Raw genomic sequence first — 18,106 nt, forward strand, 5'->3', positions numbered from 1 at the left:
TTATCCCTGCAACACATTATTATGTCATCTGCAAAACAAATATCGGTTAGTTTCATTTTTCCTACATTTTTTTGATTGTTTTTGGTTAAATTTTCACATTTAAGTACAGTCAAAGCGAGAAATTGTTTTCACTTGGAAATTTCTGAAACTCAAAAAAAAAAAAAAAAGAATAAGGAGGCACGTACTTGCTAGTGAAAGCAAAGTTCACCTTACAAACCGACCCGTCATACCCGCTGGTCGTGTCAATTGTACTACTTCCCCAATTTCGAGAGTGTGGAGTGCCACTACTGTGAGCGAAGAGGATACTGAAGAAAAAGTGAAAAACAAAAATGAGAATGAGTTAATGACAACAAAAGCGAATACTCCTGCACTTTTAATACTCAATTTGAAATTTGGCCAACATTCAGATCTATTCCCTTTGGAGTTTTCTGAAGATAGCCATTTCTAAAATCCCTCACGAACATGCCTCCTACAGACAATGATTTCGATCTCAGAGTATTTTAATCCCCATTTCCCTCTTCTCTCTCATTTCATTTTGTGTTTCTAAGTTCAACGCACTCTTAACTATATTTCTTACTCTATAATTTTTCTGCAGCGCACATCTACTCCTCCTAGCGGCATGGGAATCAGGTAATAGACAAGACCAATTCTTCTTTCTAAAAAAACACATTTAGGGTTTTGATTTGTAAAATGTAGTGATTTGTGTTTTTATATATTTGCAGTGAGTATAATTTTGCAGATATAAACAATTTGGAGCACTGTGCTAAGTATCTCAACCAAACTCTGGTCACCTTTGGATTCCCTGCTTCCCTCGATCTCTTTGCCCATGACCCTGTACGACCATTTCTTAGTTCTTCTTTTATTCTTATTTTTTTTCCGTTTATTTTGTGTTTCTCATTGTATTTTAAGGAAAATTTACAGTTTGCCTGTGGGGAGCACCGGGGTAGGGGTTGGGTTGTTATGTTAGGGCTTACTGAAAATGCTAGCCATTACTTTATTAACCATGCTGTTAGGGTTAGGGTTGGACACGTTGAAGGGAAAATTCAATTGAGATAGTGAAGTTGATTGCTTGGTGGGTAGAGTTACCTGATATCTGTACTGATGGGAGGTAGAAAGTACCCGGCACACAAGCTGGCCCGGACACAACCGTCATTAAAATAAAGATAGTAAAGTTGACTGATCAAACTATGATAGTGAAAAACTGAATATTGCAACTGATAAAACTATAAAGATGTTCAGCTTCAAAATATTCATTTTTATTGAGGTACTGTTTCTTAGGCAACGGTAGTGAGTGGGTGCAAGTGCTAATAACTCGGTCCTAAATTATTTAAATGATCTAACACCACTTGATATCATCCAAATTTCAATTTGTGTATTATGATAGTTCTAGTGGAAAAAATTATTATTCGGAAAAGAGATCACATTTGAATAGTTTCCCATTCATAATATTGACCAATGAAAGTTTGGTTGGAACTTGTCAGTCAAAACCAACTCACTCTAAGGAAACGAATGCTTCGCGAGACACTCTTCAAAGTTGTATTATTGATATTATTAGTGGAATAATGCTGAACATTGTGAGATGTATAGAAATACGTCACATATATTAGGACCAACTGTGTATTCTACTTTTCTATATGTGTGTAATACTGACTGATTTCTCATTTGATAGGTTTCTATAGCAAGGACTTGCAACTGTGTATATGCACTATTGCAGCAGAGGCAGAGGGATATTGAATTCAGAGTGTCTGCAAATGAGCAGAGACAACGGTATTCTAGACTTTTGAAGTAGTTCTTTGAGATTGGTGAAGACTGATTGTGTGGTCACAAATTTTGTTATTTTTTCATAGGTTTTCTTTGATTGTCTCTCTTATAAATGATAGTTCGAATGGAAGGACGAAAGCCATTTAAGAGATTGATGCTTGTTTTAAAGTAGTTTGCAGTTATTGGTGTAAGTGTTTTTAGATGTTACTTGCAATACTGAACTGGAAACTATTAAGTTACGACTTCCTTCAAAATCTGTTTGGCTTTTTCTTGTAACATCTCAGAAACATTGAGTTATAGGTTTCTGACTTCTTTTGTTATTTCCAACCTTTTATATTATCTCAGTAAAAAGGCGTTGGTGTCCTTAACGAATCTTTGTTCCCTCAAATCAAATCTTTTGTTGTTCGAATGCAACTCTTCTTGATTCCAGCCTGTATGCTTATGTTCTATGAAAAAAGTCAAAGTTACTTCTTTCCTTTTCTCAGCCTTGGATATAATGCGTTTGAGCTCTCAAGTAGAACATTTTGACTGTTGAATGGACTCCTCATAGTGAATTAGGGGAGTTTAAAATGATCAATTCAATTGGTGGACGTATAAGCAAAGCTGACAAGGACCCAAATACTTCCTATTACTAGGAAGACCTTAAATTACAAAAGACACTTACATTTCTCATGGTGTACCTTGTAAGTACCATTTAATTTGGATTATCTTGAATACAAGAAGAATAAAGTTCCAAATCCTAGTCCTTAACTATTGCGGTAATTATTCTACTTGTGGGCAATGGTGAAGTGACATAGACTGAAGGGTGGTCAGTTGAACACCCTTTTGTCGAAAAAATATACTGTTTATACTTCTTATATAGGTCAAGAAATACACTTTTTACACATATATATTCATTTTGAGCCCCCTTAGCGAAATTCCGGGCTCCGCCACTGTGGGTGGTTTCCAATTATCATGATGTTTTTCAAAAGTGAGCAAGATGTCCAGTAATTGTTACGTTTTCTTCTATCTAAAGGCTGTTATCAGACATATCAAGATTAGAGGCCAAAGTGGAGAGGCTGGAATCTCAAATACAAGCCAAAGATAGAGAGATAGCTACAATTACTAGAGAGGTGTGAAAGTCTACCTTTTCTTAAACTAAGGAGTCTAGATGTACAGTTGGCTGACTTTATACAAAAATATGTTTAGGAAGCTAAAGCTACAGCAGCTTTGAAGGCACAAATTGACAAATTGCAGAAGGAAAGAGATGAGTTTCAGAGGATGGTTCTTGGTAATCAGGTTGGCTACTATTTATTTATACTGCTTGTAGCGATGTACTGTTTCTCACAACTGGTCTCATTTATGCTGTATTTTTATTTTTGAAATAGCAAGTCAGAACTCAGCAGATATATGAAATGAAGAAAAAGGAAAAGGAGTATATAAAGTTGCAAGTGAGTTTTTTCATCTTTGTTTTCTTTCAATTATATGTATAGCTATATTACGGGTATTTCCAACTTATTAAGTATTAAAGTTTTATGGATGGGTTGTGCTATTTTCAGGAGAGGCTAAATCAAGTGTTGATGGAGAAAAAGAAGGAATCCAGATCAGGCATGGAAATAATGAATTTACTTCAGGTAGCATTAATTTTTAGCAGTTCTTTTACCCATGGTTATTCCGAGATTTAACAGTTTTGTTCGTATGTTTCTATAGAAAGAAGGGCGTCAACGTGGGACATGGAATGGGAAGAAGGCTGACAATGACTTCTACAAGAAGATTGTAAGTGGTGAATGGACTTGGTTAAACTCTTTCAGCTTCTCCAGGCTAAACTTATAATTGTGTATATTCACAGGTGGATGCTTATGAAGCAAAAAATCAAGAACTAGCTGCTGAAAATGCCGATTTGAGGGCATTATTGCGATCAATGCAGGTACAAGCAATAGCCATAACAGTGATTCGGTGTTTACATTTACAACAACAATAACAACAAAAAACCCAGTGGAATCTCACAAGTAGGATATGGGGAGGGTAGTGTGTACGCAGACCTTTCCCTTACCCAGGGAAGGTAGAGAGGCTTCTTCCGATAGACCCTCGGCTCAAGAAAAATGACCAGTGTTTCCATTTAGCATCTCTTTTTTAGTAATTAAAGCTACTCGGACAATTTCTTTAGAAAAGTTCTCTAAATAAGTTTTTTTCAGATTAAAGTTTGTTTGTTAAGTGAGGGAAGAAGATTTTTCAGGTCTACAAGTGCCCCTAGGCACTTCTTCACCCAAAAGAGAATTTTAAAAGTTCCTTGGAAAAGTTCTAACCGAACCACCTTTTTCAAAATTATTCTTCTTAATCTTTTTAAGTAATCTCTCTTTGGAATGCCTCCTAAATATCTCAAAAGTACAGACAGAAAATATCTAGAAAGTCTAGCCTCCTTTAGTTTGGAGATTATTCATATAGCACACTCCAACTAGTAATTAATTAAGCATCTTCCTCTTTCCTCATGTTGTGCTCATCCTTTATGAGGTAAAGTTAAATCCAAAAAATACATGTGCTCTTCTTAGTCAGTTTGCCCAGGCGTCCATACATGGAATATAATCAGTACTTCAGTAGGCATATAACCTCAAGAGTTGTTGAGGGAATAAGGTTGCAGGTCAGCATGATCTTTCTGTTAAGAGTTTTGTCTATTGCGTTGTGTTGAATGACCAAATTTTGATAAAACATGGAAATTTGTAGTAGTAGAAGACAGATAAAACAATTGCCTAAAGAAACATGGAGGGAAAGGTGCTTTTGGATCCCCTTTGGACAACTTTTAGAAAAAAGTTTTTGGAGAAAGTGTTCGTGCAAAAAGAAAACCTGTTTGGACAATTGTAGTTTCTTGAAGATCTGTGTGTCTTGCTAGTGAAGGAACTTTTATTTGAAACACCCTAAAACCACTCTCTTTAAAAATGTACACTTGTCTTCCTTTAGCTTTTGCTTGGCATATTTGGTTAGAACTGAATGCTCTGAAATCTGAGAACAACCTCTTTTTGATAGTTTTATCTTATGTCAATGGGTTCTAGTACTTCTTTCTTTTTTCTTAATTGTTTTTGGATATATTTGTTGCAGCTCATCCAAGAAAATAAAAAATAAGCAGATCAATATTTTTTTGTTGAGTGCGGTTTTAATGAGTGCCTGTGACACTATAGTGTCTGTGGAAGTTTTTTCGGACTTTACTGCATACTTACTGTTTGTTCACTTAAAATATGGATTCATTTTCCTTCAGCTTCTTCTTATGTTACTCCTAGTTTATTATTTATGTCAATATTTGGGGAAAATAGAACAAAAGAGAAGGGAAAGTCTACAAGCATGACAGTACAGAAGAAATCTGTTTGTCACACAACCTTGTATATTGATCTACGGATGAACTATACAAATTTTCTTCACTTGTAATACATACTTTTGAAGCAATGCTTTAATTGGAATGTGACTGACCTTCCTATTTGCTATAGGCTGACATGTCCATGAGTGAGTAATGAAATGCCTCAAATGGGTCTTCTAGGCAGTCAGCTCCAATTAATTCACAGCCTTGTGTATTGATCATACTAATTTTCTTCATGTGTGATACCTGCTTTTGAAGCAATGCTTTTATCGAGAATGTGACTGACCTTCCTATTGGTAGGGTGACATGCGTGAGTTCTTAAATGCCCCAAATGGTTCTTCTAGGCAGTCAGCAACAAGCAATGACAGGCTAGATGCAGATCACTTGCAGTCTGCGTTAGGTGGCAGAACGGTATGTGGCTAATCTTTTTAAGAGACTAATCAGATGGGTTATTTCTCATAGGATGTCATACCTGGTTAATGACGAAGTAAGCCAAGAGTTTGTAATCCTTCAGGACGTTTTTGATCTGCCTCTCCACATGGCTCGGGATCAAATTGAGGAAAGTCTGCGAAACAAGATGGCTTCTATCAAGGTAAAGTAGGTGATTATGCATAGAGGTATTTTGCTTCATGTTCCTATCTTTGTTTATATGACAAATATCAAGTGTTGCATGTACCTGCGATAGTCATTGTATATCTTTGTTGAATTTTGAAGGAGCGAATGGGTCAACTACAAGATGCACAAAAGGGCGCAGAAGTTTCCTCAGAAGTAACAGAGAGAGAGCTTGAGCTAGAAGCTCAGCTTGTTGAGGCCAGGAGCATAATCCAAGAGCAGGTACTCTTTTTATACCATTAGAGGGTAGGAGTTCAACTAGAATTTGGAAACTGTACATTACCGCTTGTTGCATGATTAGAACAGGTAGCACTTGCAAACTTTTTGTTGTGCCATCACCCAATCGAATCTTTTGATGTCAGTAAGAGCCAAGATATATGCAATCTTGTATTGGGGTGCTTTTTAATTATATTAATGTAGTATGACTGATGTTTATGCTCTTATTACCAACCTAGCAGTCTTAAAATTACTAGTGGTGCTGAAATTTCATTATTAAATAAACAATGGACCTGGCGCTGGATTACCAGTGATCTGGCTATATAAATGGTGCTTTTATATGCTAGCCTACCTTAAAAATATTGAGATGGAAATTTTTTCTCTGACTGTTGCTTTTTTGGATAGAACTTTTAACGGCAAACCCGAATTGAGTTCAAGAAATGGTGGATTTAGGTCCCAGTTGCCTTTATTTATTTACTTTCTTACCTATTAAAAACGGTTTATTTACTTTCTTGAAAGCCCTTTACTTTTGCTTTTCTTTCCATTGAGCAACATAATTTTCTGTCGTCACAACTTTGATTCTGTTGACCACCATTTTTGAATTTCATTTATCTTTGAAATCTTCAATGTAGTTATTCTTTAGGCTTAGTGGAAGCCTGAGGTGATAATAAAAGAGAAACAATAGGAAGTAAAATTGGAAAAAGGAGAATTCATCTGTGGCATGGCCTACTATCATTAGGTCATCCAAATTTAGCATGCAACCACATGATATACTTTTAGCGTACAATTGGTCAAAATTGTTTTCTGTGATAGAATACTGAACAGTTAACTTTGAAGTCTGATACCCTGGATTAAGTTGTAAAACAATGCAAAAATAAAAATAAAATTTGGAAACAAATGCTTCAAAGGATTTTGTTAAATTCCTGAAAATTGATAGACTATTGCTATGACAATAAAATTTATTTCTTTAAATTTGAGCATCTTCGCAACTGAACTTTTGTATGCTCTTGTCCGTTTTATATGACAAATCTTGCTGAACTTTGGAACAAAATTTGACACTTAATTTGCAGGCATCGATTATGTCCAAACATCTTACCAAGTCTGAGAAGCCAAGGTACTCCATATTGGGGCAGATCTTCCCTCCCTGCACTCAAAAATAGGGAATAGGGGAAACAGAGGAATACTCTCCATTTCTCTGCACAATACCAAGAGCCATGCACATGTCACTTATAAAAAAAAATAATACAAATAAAAACTAAAAAAGAAAAAAGAAAAAGCCAAGAGCTCATGCACATATCCTCTTCATAAAAAAATAAAAAAGGCAAGAGCTCATGCACATATCCTACAATGTATAAGAAGAGGGAGGGGGGGGGGTTGCACAAGTGGATGGGATGGAATAGCTAATGTTTGAACCTTTCATCTCATATGCATCCGTAAAATTGCAGGCGATTGAGTGGCCATATGAATTCTGAGAGGGACCTACTCATTTCGAGCCCAACTGAGGTATCAACAGTGAAATTTTGCTTTAGCTTCTCATGTCAATGACTGTTTTAGCTATTGCAATGCTAATTGTGTTTTTATTTGTGAATTGCTGTCTTTAAACTGAACATGGTTATGGACTTATGGTCACAATGAAACTAGAGACTAAAATAGTCATATATATATGTGTATGTGAGAGAGAGATTGTACGAATGCACGTATAAGAATTTGGATGTATGGTATTGGAATTTGGTTTGATAATTTACCTTGTTAGCATGTAATACTAGGAAGGAGTTGGGGCATGTGACATCTCATGGGAGTCATTTTGATCCTAAAGAAAATTGGCAATGGAAGGCCATTGCCAATCCAGGACTTCCTGGGTGCAGTTAGTGGTAAGATCATAAAGTCTTGATGCAACTTTGTGGTTCATTTGGATTGTGGAGGTTTGGTTGGGATTTAGGACTCTTCAAATCAAGGCTGCTAAGTTGTTGTGGATATGTGTATAAATCACATAGAAGTGAGGTAGAAGAAGAAAGAACAAAGTAAACACCTTAAAAGCTATACTGTATTTTAGGATCCTCACCTAGAAAAGTTGTAGTTCGTTTTTGTAAGGAAAATCAGTATGTGATTTTGTAGTGTTATAAAGTTAGGATTTAATTGAGGATAACTAGTAAAGAAGGAAACTCACAAGGACATTCTGCCAGAGGAAGTGCTATGTTTTTAAAATCATATGTGGCCATATAAGTGAATATGTGAAAAGTTTATTCGAGATGTTATTGATGAGGGAACTATCAAGGTCGTGAAGGTTATCACAGATGATAATGCTGCAGACATGTTGACCAAGATAGTCCCGCTCGCTAAGTTTGCACACTGCAAGGACTTGGCGGGGGTGTGCATCAACTGATGCAACTCCGAAGAGAACAGTTGCTAGGTGGAGGTGGTATGTTCAACAATGGTTTGATTCTTCTTGTTTCTTACAACGGGGTTGCCCAGTAAGCTTAGAAGTTTTGGCCAGAGTTGTTCACACGCTCGAAACGCAAACCAAGGTGGAGATTGAAAATGTTGGTTTATGTTTAGTCAACAATGGCATGCCAATTGGAAGAGTTGGTGGAAAGAGTTGGTGTGGATGCTAGGAGGAAGCTTCCTCCTTTGATGTCACCCATGACATCAAGAGGAGGTAGTTTGATGTCACCAATGACATCAAGAGGAGGTCTTTACCTCTATAAATAGATGCACTCCTTCATTTGTAGAAACCATCCCAAAAATAATACAACACATTGTAGTGAGTAGAGAGTTAAGAGAGAAATTCTCTTAAGTGTAATTGGGAACTCTCCCCTTCCTTTGTTAATATTAAAAAGGCAACTGTTCTCTGGTGGACGTAGGATTATTTTGATCCGAACCACGTTAAATCTTGTGTTCTTTCTTTTACGTTTCCGCTAACAATTGGTATCAGAGCAACAAGATTCTTTAACGATCCAAGGAGGAAGAACAAGCAAAGATGAGTTCCATGAAGTTTGAAATTGATAGATTCAGTGGACGCAACAACTTCAATATCTGGAAGATCCAGATGATGGCGTTACTGCGGAGGGAAGGTTCAATCCATGCTATTGACGGAAAGTATCCTAAGGATATATCAACTCCCGACAAGGAGAAGATTGAAGGGGATGCATTGAGTGCAATCCAACTATCCCTTGCACCTAACGTGCTTTGTGAAGTGAGTACGGGTGCCGAAGAGACGGCCAAACAGTTATGGGAAAAGCTAGAAGGGCTATACCAAGACCGATCAGTGACAACAAGGATGTTGTTACAACGGCGTCTTCACACATTTAAGATGGGGTCAGGTACTTCGTTACAAGATCATTTAGATGCGTTCAATAAACTTGTCATGGACTTACAGATTGCAGGAATTAAAAAGGAGGAGGAGACGCTTGCATGTGCTTTGCTATTTTCATTGACTTCAGGATATCGTGATATTGAGAATTCAATGATGTATAGCAAGGAGCCTATCAAGCTTGAGCAAGTGCGGTAGACACTTAACTCTAGTGATGTGCGGAGGCATATTGAAGGAGATAGAGATGACCAGACAAGTGAGCTCTTTGTGAGAGGCCGGACTAGCCAACAGGGAAAGAGCAAATCAAAGCACAGATCAAAGTCTCGTGTGAACAAGAAGAATACAGAGTGTTGGGGTTATGGCAAGAAGGGGCACTTTGAACGAGACTGCCCAATGTCAAAGTCCAAGGAAAAGGCGAGTGCATCCACAGTTGAACAGATACATGATTTTGATAATGATTATGTACTAACAACATCGTGTAATAATAATAGTAGTTATGGAAACAAATGGGTGTTAGACTCTGCTTGCACTCTGCATATGACGTTCCGAAAAGACTGGTTTAGCAGCTATGAGAAAAGTGGAGGAACCGTAGTAATGGGCAATAATGCAACTTGTGCAATAGTTGGCATTGGCTCAGTTCGGGTTCGCTGCCATGATGGAGTCGTGAGGACTATTACACAAGTCCGTCATGTTCCTGATCTGAAGAAGAATTTGATCTCCCTGAGTACTCTGGATGAACAAGGCTACAGGTACATGAGCGAAGCAGGAACTATAAAGGTGACTAAAGGTTCTTTAGTCATGCTGAAAGGCAAGCTGGAGAACGGCCTTTACACATTGGCCGGAAGCACCATTGTTGGCTCTGCAAATGCATCTACAGTGCAGTTATCTAATGATGACAAGGCAAGACTATGGCACATGAGACTGGGTCATATGAGCGCACGTGGACTGGAGATGTTGAGCAATCGTAACCTTTTGGAAGGTGAGAAGATCAAGCACACTTGACTTCTGTGAGCACTGCGTTCTAGGGAAGCAAAAGAAGGTCAGCTTCAGCACTGGCAAACACAAGACAAGAGGAGTGCTAGACTACATCCATTCAGATTTATGGGGTCCCTCTAAACTTCCATCGAAGGGCAAAAAGAGGTATCTTCTCACTTTTATTGATGATTTCTCACGAAAGGTTTGGGTGCATTTTTTGAAGGCAAAAAGTGATGCTTTTGAAGCATTTAAAGAGTGGAAGATTTTGGTTGAAAATCAAATGGAGCGGAAAATCAAGTATCTTCGCACAGACAATGGCTTGGAGTTTTGCAATGAAGAGTTTAATGAATTCTGCAAGGTTCATGGGATCTCAAGACATAGGACTGTCAGGCATACCCCACAGCAGAATGGAGTTGCCGAGAGAATGAACAGAACTCTTCTTGAAAAGGCTCGTTGTATGCTCCTACAAGCCAAAATGTCCAAAGTATTTTGGGCTGAAGCAGTTCACACTGCTGCTCATATTGTCAATCGATCTCCAGCATCGGCAATTGACTTTAAGACTCCGAATGAGGTATGGTCAGGTGAACCCTCTAACTATTCATACTTACGAGTATTTGGGTGTCCAGCTTATTATCACGTTAATGAAGGAAAGCTTGAACCAAGGGCTAAGAAGGCCATATTCGTAGGGTATGTGGATGGAGTAAAAGGGTACAAACTTTGGTGTTTGTCTTTACTCAAATTTATAGTTAGTAGAGATGTCACCTTCGATGAATCCTCTATACTTGATCCCCGTAAAGTTTCCGTGGAGTTTTCAGGAAACAAGAACGACGAGCAGGTGGAGCTTCCGGTGGAGCTTGCCAAGGAAAAGGATCAAGAGTCTCAGGTTAAAGATGAGTTAGAAGATGTAGACCTTGAAGAACTTGCTGTCAATGAACCATACACAATTGCAAAGGGGAGGGAGAAGAGGCAGACACGAGAACCGGAACGCCTTATAGGTCAAGCAAACTTGATTGCATATGCGTTCGTAGCTGCACAAGAAGAGATTAAGGATCTGGAGCCCTCATCGTATATTGAAGCAACTTCTTGCAAGGATGCTGTACAATGGCGGTTAGCCATGACTGAAGAGATGGAGTCTCTTCACAAGAATCAGACATGGGTCTTAGTGAAAAGACAAAAGGGGAAGAGGACAGTTGGATGCAAGTGGGTCTACCGAAAGAAAGAGGGAATTCCTGAAGTGGAAGATGCTAGGTTCAAGGCGAGATTGGTTGCAAAAGGATTCAGTCAGAAGGAGGGAATTGACTACAATGAGATTTTCTCTCCAGTCGTGAAGCATAGCTCAATTCGCGTGCTACTAGCATTGGTTGCCCAATTTGACTTGGAGCTTCAACAGCTTGATGTCAAAACTGCTTTCTTACACGGTGATCTAGAAGAGACAATCTATATGGATCAGCCTGAAGGTTTCCTAGCTGAGGGAAAAGAAGATCACGTATGCCAACTAAAGAAGTCTTTGTATGGTTTGAAGCAATCCCCTAGACAGTGGTACAAGAGGTTTGATGCATTCATGACTACACATGAATTCTCAAGGAGTGCATTTGATAGCTGTGTGTATCACAAGAAGATGTCTGGTAACTCAATGATTTATTTACTGTTGTATGTTGATGATATGCTTATTGCTGCTAACAACATTACAGAGATAAATGCTTTGAAGAAACTGTTGAGTAAGGAATTTGACATGAAGGATTTAGGAGCTGCAAAGAAAATCCTTGGTATGGAGATTTCAAGAGAAGACGGTGTTGTACATCTTTCTCAGAAGAGGTATATTGAAAGGGTTCTCAAGAGATTCAATATGCATACGTGCAAGCCTGTAAGTACACCATTAGCTCCTCATTTTAAACTTTCAGAGTTACAAATGCCTCAGTCCGAGGATGAGGTGGAGCATATGTCAAAGATTCCTTATGCCAGTGCAGTTGGTAGCATTATGTATGCTATGGTATGCACACGTCCAGATATTGCTCAATCTGTAAGTGTGGTAAGTAGATACATGTCCAGCCCAGGAAAGAGGCATTGGGAAGCTGTCAAGTGGATATTGAGATATCTCAAAGGAGCTTCTGGTGTTGGTCTGACCTTTCGAAAAAGTGGTGGAGGTATTTCAATTCTCGGTTATGTAGATTCTGACTATGCAGGAGATCTTGACAGAAGAAGGTCCACAACTGGATACATCTTTACCCTCGTTGGCAGTGCCGTTAGTTGGAAGTCGACTCTGCAGTCGATTGCCGCTTTGTCTACGACAGAAGCAGAATACATGGCAGCAGCGGAGGCGGTGAAGGAAGCTATCTGGTTGAAAGATTTAGTAGCGGAATTGAGTTTGGTTCAGCTGGAATCAACTCTTAGATGTGATAGTCAGAGTGTTATTCATCTAATGAAAAATCAGAGATTTCATGAGCGCACTAAACACATTGATGTCAGATTTTATTTTATTCGAGATGTTGAAGAGGGAACTATCAAGGTCGTGAAGGTTATCACAGACGATAATGCTGCAGATATGTTGACCAAGATAGTCCCACTCGCTAAGTTTGCACACTGCAAGGACTTGGCGGGGGTGTGCATCAACTGATGCAACTCCGAAGAGAACAGTTGTTAGGTGGAGGTGGTATGTTCAACAATGGTTTGATTCTTCTTGTTTCTTACAACGGGGTTGCCCAGTAAGCTTAGAAGTTTTGGCCAGAGTTGTTCACACGCACGCTCGAAACGCAAACCAAGGTGGAGATTGAAGGTGTTGGTTTATGTTTAGTCAACAATGGCATGTCAATTGAAAGAGTTGGTGGAAAGAGTTGGTGTGGATGCTAGTAGGAAGCTTCCTCCTTTGATGTCACCCATGACATCAAGAGGAGGTCTTTACCTCTATAAATAGATGCACTCCTTCATTTGTAGAAACCATCCCAAAAATAATACAACACATTGTAGTGAGTAGAGAGTTAAGAGAGAAATTCTCTTAAGTGTAATTGGGAACTCTCCCCTTCCTTTGTTAATATTAAAAAGGCAACTATTCTCTGGTGGACGTAGGATTATTTTGATCCGAACCACGTTAAATCTTGTGTTTTTTCTTTTACGTTTCCGCTAACAGTGATGTTAGATTTTAGTTGTCTGATAATAGCTGAAGTACCAAGCTGCATAGTCTGCTAATCAATGGGGAGTATGTTACATGCTTGTTTTCCATTTTCGAAGTAAGCTTATCTGTTAAGCCATTGTCTTTCTTATAATTTTGGTTTCCTGTGTTGAAAATGATGTGAAGATGATAGATAATATTGAAGGATTGCCTGCTTTGCAATTTTAGTTAGTAGTAACCGACTGTTTGTTCTTTTCTTTTGCTTACAGGGGCTGTGAATTTTCCAACTTTAGATGAGCTTAACTCTGGATGTGACCTTAATCCTTCTTAATGTTGATAATAGGAGAAATATTTGGTGATGCTAATGAACTGCTATCACCAAGGCAGGTAAATGTATGTTTACTTCATGATCATTATGTTGGATACTTTGATGGAACAGTAGGATAATGTCATTTGTAGTTGGCAATTCGTCCGTGTAATATTGTGTACGTGATATAGATGATGATATTCTTTTTGTTTCCAGATGCTAATTCAGCCTAGCTTACTAATATGTGACGCCCCAATCTCTGAGAGTAATTATCTTAATCTCTCCGGAACTTTGTCTTCATAATCAGTTTCACATCTGCACTTCATTCTCCTAATTTTCAGCGCATTATTTATCACTTCTATAAAAAAATATTTTCTTGAATAAGCTCTTCAAATTAATAATGTTTCTCGTTGATATCTTAACATTTTAGGTTTAAAATAGAAACTTTAAAGTTATGCTCACTGAGTGTGCCACTCTCTTGTAAGAATTTTATTTCTTGAAAAATATTACTATTTAAAGATGGTGTGAGTAGTAGCTTCCTCTTAAGACATCATGAAGTTCATGAATTTGTAATCTAAAAGTATTATTAATAGCAAAAAGATCAATTAACTTCTTTAAACTGTGAGCAATATGTTGATTTACGATGATATCTAATAGGACTCGCACTTTTTGGCTAGTGCAGAGCTATTTGTGACTGCAAAACTACGTCTACAAACTTTTGACTATTGCTGAAAGAAAAAAACTATGATTATTCAAATCTGTTGAACCAATGCCAAAATCCATCTTTGATATATCAGAAAATGTTTAGATTTTTTTTTTTTTAAAAATCTGTTGGATTTACACATGAAATATATTCTAAATACCTAAATGCGAAGTGCAACAATAGTCACTTTTAAGCGCGCTATTTAAAATATATGCATAATTTATAATGTATTTAAAGATTAGCCAATTCATCCTCATTTGTTTGCAGTTAATGGAGGTCTCAATATTAATAATTTAGATCTCAAACATCAAGTGCGTTTATTTTTAAAGTCTGAATTTTAATTATCCAGATCTTAATTATTAAGTGTGTTTATTTTTTTACTTCACAATTACTTAATGAGTCTGAATAGGTCTGTATGATTAAGATCCATGAGAGACTTAATTTCATTAAGATGTTATCATCCATATTCATTATTAATTGTCGCTGTTGCCTACCATTATCAACTACCACCATGCGACCACCATCATCCTCAATCATAGCCGCTTTCATAATCGACTACCATCACCCACCTTCTGCACCACTCCCACCACCATCATTCTCAAACACAAACAACACTCATCCACCTAAACTACCACAACTAACCACCCCATCACCATCAACAACTATAACCGGCACTGCACATTATTATTAACTATCACCACCCATCACCACCTTCCTCGATCACAACTACCACCATCATCCGTCATTATTAACTATCACCACTCACCACCACCATTCTCAATCATAATCGTCACCACTACTAATCACCACTAGCTACTACCCTGAACCACAATCATCAACCAAACCAGTGGCATATGCAAGATTTTTCATAAGCGGTGTCACAATTTGAAGAAATGAACAAATAAATAACTTATTGTAGTTGTAAGCGGTGTCATTTTCTATATTTATCCCTAATATTTTAACTTTTCTTATACATAACTAATAAAAAAATTCGACGAAGCGGTGTCCCGTGACACCGCATAGTACAAGGTGTATACGCCCCTGAACCAAACCTACCACTAACTACCGCCTCTAGTCGGCATTCACAAGCACCACCGCTAGCCATCACCACCGGCAACCATATTATATATATATATATATATATATATATATATATATATATATATATTTTACCGATAGATTAGATTAATTAGTATTTCGTTTAAATTTTATGTTTATTAATTTTCAAATAAAGATAAATTTTATACATTCAGATGTTAAAAATCAAACAGTCTTAATCATTTAGTATTCAGATCTTAATACGCATCTTAATATTCAGATGTGTATTCAGATTCAGATGTCTTAATCTTAATACACATCTTGATATTCAGATGTGTATTCAGATTCAGACGTAATCTTAAAAAAACAAATGAGGTATCCTGAAACTTAGTGTCTTGAATTTTTGAGCTGCTAAATTGAAATTGTCTTGAATTTCTGAACTACTAATTTAAAATTTAGGATATAAGATTCGAATTTTAGACATAATTTTCGAACTTTAGGACATGATATCCTGAAGTTTGAACTTTGTGGTTTAAATTCTAGGACGTCGTGTCCTGAAGTTTGAGCGAAATTGAATAATCTTTAAATACATTGTAAACTGTGAATATATTTTAAACAACATGCTTAAAAGTGACTACCTGGTGTCATTTCCATAATACCTAATGGTCTTATTAATTTGCGGATGGGTGCAATATTATGCCACCATATTATACCGAGGATAGCGAGGAGAAATGAAGCTCTAAAAAAGTTACTCCAGTATATAAATTAAAAAATAAAAAGAAAGAGAATAATCGTAAAATCAAAACTTACTAGAAAAAGTAGATTTGCCGGTGCGGGCGGGCGATGGACCATCAGGTTCATGGATAGATATTTCTAAAAACAATTATTATTTCTAAAAACAATTATTTTTTGTGGGGTGAAGGAGGACTTGGGAATGTTTAACAAGCAATTGAATGAAGAGGAATAATTTGGGACTTGGACAGAAATGCCCTTGCGGCCGAAAATAATCACACCTCGCTGCTCCTTAAATTCATAATTATTGTCGCTTCCCCCAAAGCTATGAAGGCGAAGAGGAATTCAAGCAAAATCCGGACATCATCGAACGACATTGACTGAGAACAACGGTCAATTTGTATGGACGGTAATTACTAATTAGTGCTAGCTTCTGTAGTTTATTTTCGATAGTAAAACGACAAATATGACCCTTTTTCTTTTGGAATATCTATCTTAGTGAAGAGAGATACATCGAAACTTGTGCAAAGTAAAAAGAAAAGGGAATCTCATGGGAATGTATCAAAGAAAGACACTATTTACCAATAACTAGCGATTTTAGTCATGTTACCAAAAATAATCTAAAAAATTACCAATGATATATAACATTCAAAAAACATAAGTAAAAAAAGATTTTCTTTTTGGGTATTGTTGCGATTCATTGAAAACGCATAGATAAGGTAATATGCAAAATACGACGAAGTTTGAAGGCGAGTTAGATTAGTTTGGAGTCAAAATTCATTACCAATGATATAAAATATTTAAAAATAGGGCTAAAAGAAATTTTTCAATGGGTATGGTTGGAATTTATTGAAAACACATAGATAAGGCAATATACAAAATTGAGCAAGATTGGAGGTGATTTGGACTGGTTTGGTATCAAAATTCGTAGTTAAAATATTCTTCTGTGACACATGTATCAAATATGTATCATGTATGTATCTTACACATAGATATACATGTGATACATATGTGATACACATTTCATCATTTTTTCATGTTCATCTTCTACGTTGGATTTTCAATTCAAACTACCTCAAAATTCCACCAAATCATCCCAAAACTGAGATTCAAACTCCTTAAATGTACCCAATCTATTTTAATAACACTCACTCAAAAGAAAGCAAAAATTTGATATTTTATTGCCTACAAATAGGTAATTGGCTAATATTGGTAGAATTTGGCTAAATTAATAATATTTTATGAATTTACCAATTTTTGTAATAAATTATTTATAGGCGGACATAACTGGTAGTTTCCTAAAAGAAAAGAGAGTTTGGAGTTATTAACAAATATCAAGCTTCTTGAACTTTTTTTTACATTATGTGTCAATATTATATTTAGTTGTTTTTCTACATGTTTACTCTCTTCCACTCCATTTTAATCCCTCCGTCTTAAATTTATCGTTTACTAAAAGAAGTCATTTATATAAGGTGTATATTTGGTATAACGTTGGACACATTTAATAAATATTATAGGACATATTCAATAAATAATATACTATTAATTTACCAGTATATTTTCGATTAAGTATATATTCACAAAAGTATACTATTTAGCATAGTAGTGTACTCCTGATTTAGGTTTATATTTAAGAAATACTTCATCGTCCCAATTTATTTGGCATTGTTGGCTCGGCACAGAATGTATGAAAGAAAGGAAAGCTTGTAAAACTTGTGGTCTAAAATAATTTATAAATTATCTAATTATTTATAAATAAAGAAGTATAACATTCTTTTTGGAATAGACTAAAAAGAAAAGTATGACATGAATTGAGACAGAGAAAGTAGTATACTATTTAGGAAGACTGGAAATAATTACCATGAACAAAATGATTATAGTAATGGTTTACTTTCATTACTAGTATTTTAAATGATATTCACAATATACCAGTTGCGTAGTATATAATATATATTGTTGAATTATGGTATAATATGATCAAATGGTATTTCTAATATTCTTGGTATACTACATGGTATTAC

General features: G+C 36.5%; 1 protein-coding gene across 1 annotated transcript; it reads left to right on the forward strand.

Moving 5' to 3' along the window:
- Positions 1 to 253: 253 nt before the first annotated feature.
- Positions 254 to 13,855, forward strand: LOC104239382 (uncharacterized). Its single transcript, XM_070162452.1, has 16 exons — positions 254 to 495; positions 596 to 630; positions 723 to 834; positions 1,670 to 1,767; positions 2,777 to 2,873; positions 2,950 to 3,039; positions 3,129 to 3,191; positions 3,300 to 3,374; positions 3,451 to 3,516; positions 3,590 to 3,667; positions 5,387 to 5,497; positions 5,601 to 5,678; positions 5,801 to 5,920; positions 6,985 to 7,028; positions 7,360 to 7,417; positions 13,575 to 13,855. Exons 1-16 carry the CDS (start codon positions 463 to 465, stop codon positions 13,581 to 13,583), a joined length of 1,167 nt encoding a protein of 388 aa, XP_070018553.1. The 5' UTR covers positions 254 to 462; the 3' UTR covers positions 13,584 to 13,855.
- Positions 13,856 to 18,106: the final 4,251 nt, after the last annotated feature.

This window comes from Nicotiana sylvestris, chromosome 11, assembly GCF_000393655.2.
Source record: "Nicotiana sylvestris chromosome 11, ASM39365v2, whole genome shotgun sequence".
NCBI classification, from domain to species: domain Eukaryota; kingdom Viridiplantae; phylum Streptophyta; class Magnoliopsida; order Solanales; family Solanaceae; genus Nicotiana; species Nicotiana sylvestris.